Genomic DNA, 5,922 nt, shown 5'->3' on the forward strand with positions numbered 1-5,922 from the left:
TCTGTCCGACAAATGCCTTGTCGTACGACCAACGTATGATGCTCAGCACGAGCATACGAATGAGTACACACAAAAGCCGGTGGTAGAACGTGGCAATTTGTCTTTCAAGCAGAATCTGATAGTGGGGCTGGAGTTGAAGCTCAAACTTTATTATTATGCAACACTCTTCGTACATGAACTCACATTAAACCTTAATGAAAACAGAAGCAGAAAAAAACGAAATGTCCTTTACCGCATGCCGGTGGTAGCCTACCGTGACCAAGTAAACACCACTCTCTGTTGTCAGTGTTCCACGCCAGACTGCGTCGCATAAATCAGCTGTCAGCACACGACACGTACTCATGATGATGGGGCGTAAAAGCTTTTTGACATGCGTTTGAAAAGTGGAAATCACTGGACATGGTGTACTGTAATAGGAACAGCAACAACAAGAACAATGACTCTTTGTCAGAACTCCGAGATTCCAATCGCTGCGCCTACTTACAGGATTTTTTTTATTTTAGCCATGAAATGGAGACAGTAAGCGTACCGTTGATGGATGCGGTTTCCGATAGCACTGCACTTGTTCAGAGATGTTCATGCATTAGTAATTGAAACAGTCATATGTGTCGGCCTGGAGACGGTCTAGACAACCTACGAACAATTGTTCCCTCCCCCTTCACCCAGTCTTCAGATCACGTGACCATCACCGTCATCACAATTTGTCTAGGAGGCACCGATCCCAAAGATGACTGTTTCCAGTAGTTCTCTTGAAACATAACTCACTGATGAAGCCTAGCCTAGAGAAGTCATCATACTCATCGAGACAGCATGTTTAGTCGTTCATTTCGGGGGATCTCTAGAAAAGAGGACAAGTCTATTAGATATCAAGTTCTGCCAAGTGAAAAATTTGTTCGTTCACTTTGGCGGGACATTTGTATCACCATCGGGCTGTTTTCGAAAGTGGGTTGTCCTATAGTAACACACAGTGTGAAGAAATTTCTCCTCTGTCTATGGGGGTCACAGCAAGAGCCTCATCAGCTGCAGTCTAATTGAGAAGTAGCTTATATCAACGGACTACACTCATTTGCAAACTAATTTGGTTTTGCGAGAGACTCACCTGGAACCCAAATGAATCACTCAGATTTGATGTTTCCAGGTAACTGAATGTGCTGCACCAGGCCGCCTCGCGTTTCAGTTGCTACGACATTCGAGATATCGCAATACATCAAAACCGAGAGATTCAGCTGGGTTCTAGGCGAGTCTGTCGAAAGACCAAATTAGTTCGTAAGTGAGTGTATTACGCTAAGCTCGTGCAATTTGGTTTCAAGTAGAACATAAGGTTGACGGAAACTCGGGGACTGCACCTACCTGATGAGCCCCAAGGAGGGCGAAACGGCCGTGGGCTGTCGAGGAGTTTTCAGCAACCTTATGAGTAATGCATTACAAAAATGTATAGTTTATATCGAATTCAAATGTGATCCTACAAAGGAAGTCGTTGTATTCTGAAAATCCAACAACCACAATGCAGTTCTACTATCCAAGTTTTGGATCGTAAACAATTTAGATCTCGTAAAACCTCAGTATGTTTCGAATTCATGGACTTTCAGCTCAGAACGTAACGGGACTACATAACTGCTAATGGAATAACCGTTTTTCGTTGAGACATATTTCATTGGTTGTTCTTCACTCGCCCTTGACCGCTTGTACGCCACAGTGATTAATAGAGCAGCTAGCTCGCACGTTCATTTGCCTTTTCTGGTTTGGCCAAGCGCACCAGGCGATCAGGCGGCTATCCAGACCGGGATTCACGGTAATAAGGCATTAAGGGACTGTGGTCCATAACAGAATCACTTGGACTGCGTGGAGAATCTGCACAGGTTAGGACGGAAGCTATGGGTATGCGCAACTGAATGGGCAAAACATTAGGGCTGAATAGAACTGGCTGCATTAGAAGAGTTTGATCTTCCCGTCCGACTCCATAGTAAACCAATCTCTACGCTTAACGTGAGCCCTAAGCTGCGTGCAGACGCTTTCTGCTCGCACGTTAGGTATGCAGGTCAATTTCCCAGCTCGGCGAATAGATCGACAATGAATAAAATCACCCGAGCAAACAATATTTTGAGACTGAACCGTATCGCTGCGTGGCAGCGGATTGTTTCTTAAAAAAACACGTACTGCTGTATTTGTATTTCTGAGATAAATATAATTAGATCAACTTTGTGACTGTACTGCGGTGAAGCATCGTTCCCACAAGTGACATCGCTGCTTTTGACGCTGCCGGTGCTACTGATGATGCTAATGATGATGAAAGTTTCCTCATAAAACATTACTTAAACAAATGACCATACATTACGGCGACTTGCACATACAAACCCCGGAGGTGGTTCTGTAAAGCTAAGGAAGATGTGCGTAGGCCAACAGAGAAGATGCTGGTAGGCCGGTTGAATGATGACTCATGTTCATCTTCTTGTTAGTGTTTTCAGCCTGCACTGTTCTGCTATGCCGGTTTTTAGCTAGCCCTTCGACCGAATTCTGAGATAGTAGTTCATACTATGTCCTTTATCCCGTCCAAGTGTCAGTTAATCAAACTGATGATCAGCCACTCGTGGCCGAATGTTCAAGCACTCAAATTACTGGTCAGGAGGTTCGAAGCTGCCTACTGAAGTCTCGTGAGATGCGTACTGCTGATGATTCTCAGCAAGGCTTCACAGATTTTCAGCACAGATTGGTTTCGCTTAGAGAATGAAATCGCAGTTCTCACCAAGCTCAATCCTAAAATTTTAGAGCTGCTGTTAAACACTTTTTGTCACATCCCATTGAAGTCATCAGAAGAGAAAACAATTGAAAAACCGAATTATCTTCTCTTAGGGTTTGCCAAAACGGCTCTTGTTTGGAGAAGTCCAGCTCGATGATAGGCGCATCGGGTTTAGAGGAAACTTCAGAGACGAAGAACAGGCCCTTTACCTCCCCAGTCCTTCTGAATAGATCAGGAGCTGTACAATCTTGTCTGATGTCCTCGTGGAGATCAGCAGTCAGTATTTGACCCACAAAGTGTATTCATAAGAAACTTGCGCAACATTGGAAGTTGTGTTGTTTCCACGACCTGGTGTGGTTCTAATCTGACACATTCGACTCTCTAATCGTGTAATCTCGCGTTTGTTCTGACATTTTTGGGTATACTTGGGAAAACGTTTCAGGCTGAAACGATTGGTAGTTACAGCAGGCTTCACGATTACATGTGAACTGATACACAAGCAGTTGTATTGCGTCAACACGGGGATTTCCGCACCACAGCTGAATGAACACTGTCACGGCTTCAAAGGCATTACAAGAAAAAGGTTATACGTGTGCACCATAAACCAACCGAGTGCTGCGAGTATCCATCATGTTGGCGGGCAAATGGGCCAACCAATAGGAGAACGAACATGAGGCCATTCATCGAATCGATGGACCTGAACGTGCACGGCAGATCGATACACCCATAACAACTAAATAGTGGTTTCCTTAGATAGGAACCAACATAGCGTTTAGAAATTACTTTGTCAACAATGGTTGTCGATGTCCTGCGCCCAGATACATTAGTTAATGAGCTGTGATTGATGGTCATTTTCTTTCAGGGTCACAAATTCAGGTTTATGTACGGAAATTCGGATGAATTCCTGATTGCTTGAAGCGTGTTGACCAGTCAGAACGTGGTTAGTTACTCGGATTTTGTGGTGATGCCAGGTGTTCGGAGGAAGGGTAATGCTGCTATGCTCCATTCTCCTAGAGACCTCTATTACGTAAGTTCACTCGGGGGAAGCAGCTTGTCCGCGCTGGGGACAACTCGTCACCGGGATGTCCATATTTGTGGTGGAGAGGCGGGCATTCTGGTCCACATTTACTACTTTGTCCAATTCTGACTAATAATGGTGAAGCCTGGCGTGGGCCTCAACCGATTGCAGGCTCCCATGTTTGATGTTCTCCCTAACTATTATGAATCACCACAGGCGGGGGCTAACCGGTTTCCGAAGCTGGATTGCCCACGCTTTAGGCTGTTGATCACTAATCAACCTAGTTAGCGATGTGACCGGTCGCGTAGAAAGCTGACTACAAAAGACTGTTGTCGAAGGTTATCTGTTGCTATTAATGATGGAAGCATCACCTGCACCGAATAGCTTGTGCAGCTGAAAATGATCAGATATTCAGGTGTGAGATCGCCTGAACCCCTGGCATTTCTGGTCGGAAACAGTAATCAGGCATATATCGATTAGGACGTCGTTACAGCGTTGCTGGATGGTTTTTATGTAGTCTAGAATGTTCCGCTTGGTTAGACCTCCGATTTGGTATACACAATCCAGTTGCCACCAGTCTATGTAANACCTAGTTAGCGATGTGACCGGTCGCGTAGAAAGCTGACTACAAAAGACTGTTGTCGAAGGTTATCTGTTGCTATTAATGATGGAAGCATCACCTGCACCGAATAGCTTGTGCAGCTGAAAATGATCAGATATTCAGGTGTGAGATCGCCTGAACCACTGGCATTTCTGGTTGGAAACACCAATCAGGTATATATCGATTAGGACGTTGTTACGGCGTTGCTGGATGGTTCTTATGTAGTCTAGAATGTTCTGCTTGGTTAGACCTCCGATTTGGTATACACAATCCATTTGCCACCAGTCTATGTAACTAGGCTACTAATTGTTATCGAGAGGGTATAGTTTCCACATGACAGTTATCAAATTGTATGCGTTGTGGAGTGAGCTGTGGACTGGACGCAACAGGGTCACGTGACAGCAAATCAGGAGTCTATCCAATTGCATTACGCCAGACATGTGCAGTTTCTGTAAAATCATCATGCTTCGCTTTGAAGAACTACTCTAAATTCTCAGGCGTATTGCACTACTCATAAGGTTGCTGAAGATCCCTCGACATGACTGGTTTCGCTATTCTTTGGGCTCATCAGGTGGGCACAGTCCCCGAGTTTCCGTCAACCTTATGTTCTACTGGAAACCACATTGCACGAGAGTAGCGAAATACACTCATTTGCAAACAAATCTGGTTTTGAGAGAGACTCATCCGGAACCCAGCTGAGTCTCTCATTTGTGATGTTTCCAGGCCACTGAATGTGCTGCACCAGGCCGCCTCATGTTCCAGTTGCTACGATATTCGACGTATCGCGACACATGTATAGAAGTAACGCACTTCTCATGAGGTTACTGAAGATTCTTCAACAGCCCACGACTGGTTTTCCCCTTCTTGGGGCTCATCAAGTAGGCGCAGTCCTCGAGTTTCCGTCAACCTTATGTTCTACTTTAAAGTCTTTCTGTTCCACAGTTTTGTCGAGAAAACTTAGCGTTTGAAGGAGATTTCATTTTTTAAGTGAAGCCGTCGTATACACCATTCATCCCTCAGTCACGGGAACGGTGTCACGTGGTCATACGTTTTGAGTAGCTCCTGGGGTGACGACTTATCAGACGGACTGAAGGATGGGTGGTACTATATCCTGTCCAAATGTGAGTTAATCACAGAAGCTCATGACCGAACGGCTTTGTTCAAACTACTAACCAAAAGTTCGCGGATTCGACACTCCGTACTGGCGTTTCGTGAGATGCGCACGACTGACGATTCCCAATAAGGGTGATATTTCTATGTGACTTTTCAGCGCAGGTTGGCTGTATCTACAAGGAGAAATCTCCATTAAAATTCCGGAATTTACTCACGCTATGAGAGACGTGATTTCGCCAAAGCTATCCATACCTCCTTTTCAAGTGTCTAAAACACAGTTTCCAAGTAAGCCCTCAACTTGACCGCGAACTCCATGGATAATCGAAAAGAATCGAGATCCTAATAAAAAACGTTTAACCCATTTAGCAGCCATCCATAATTCCGATATCTGTCGTTTCTGACGTTTTCGGGAAATCACGTTCCTTAGGCGCTCCGTTGGCTATGTTTTTTAAT

General features: G+C 44.8%; 2 protein-coding genes across 2 annotated transcripts in view; one reads left to right on the forward strand and one right to left on the reverse strand.

Moving 5' to 3' along the window:
* The window catches only part of T265_10414 (hypothetical protein), a gene marked incomplete at both ends in the record, with an annotated part of 20,776 nt that overhangs the window by 13,550 nt on the left and 1,304 nt on the right, over positions 1–5,922 (reverse strand). The window contains 3 exons of the mRNA XM_009176780.1: positions 1,100–1,180; positions 1,351–1,407; positions 5,002–5,121. Of these exons, the coding sequence (XP_009175044.1) occupies positions 1,100–1,180; positions 1,351–1,407; positions 5,002–5,121 (258 nt within the window). The remainder of the gene's footprint in view (positions 1–1,099; positions 1,181–1,350; positions 1,408–5,001; positions 5,122–5,922) is intronic.
* T265_10415 (hypothetical protein) overlaps positions 5,451–5,922 on the forward strand; it is a gene marked incomplete at both ends in the record, with an annotated part of 7,463 nt that continues 6,991 nt past the window's right edge. Inside the window, one exon of the mRNA XM_009176781.1 lies at positions 5,451–5,477. Within this exon, the coding sequence (XP_009175045.1) occupies positions 5,451–5,477 (27 nt within the window). The remainder of the gene's footprint in view (positions 5,478–5,922) is intronic.

The sequence above is a fragment of the Opisthorchis viverrini genome, assembly GCF_000715545.1.
Source record: "Opisthorchis viverrini unplaced genomic scaffold opera_v5_386, whole genome shotgun sequence".
Taxonomy (NCBI): Eukaryota; Metazoa; Platyhelminthes; class Trematoda; order Opisthorchiida; family Opisthorchiidae; genus Opisthorchis; species Opisthorchis viverrini.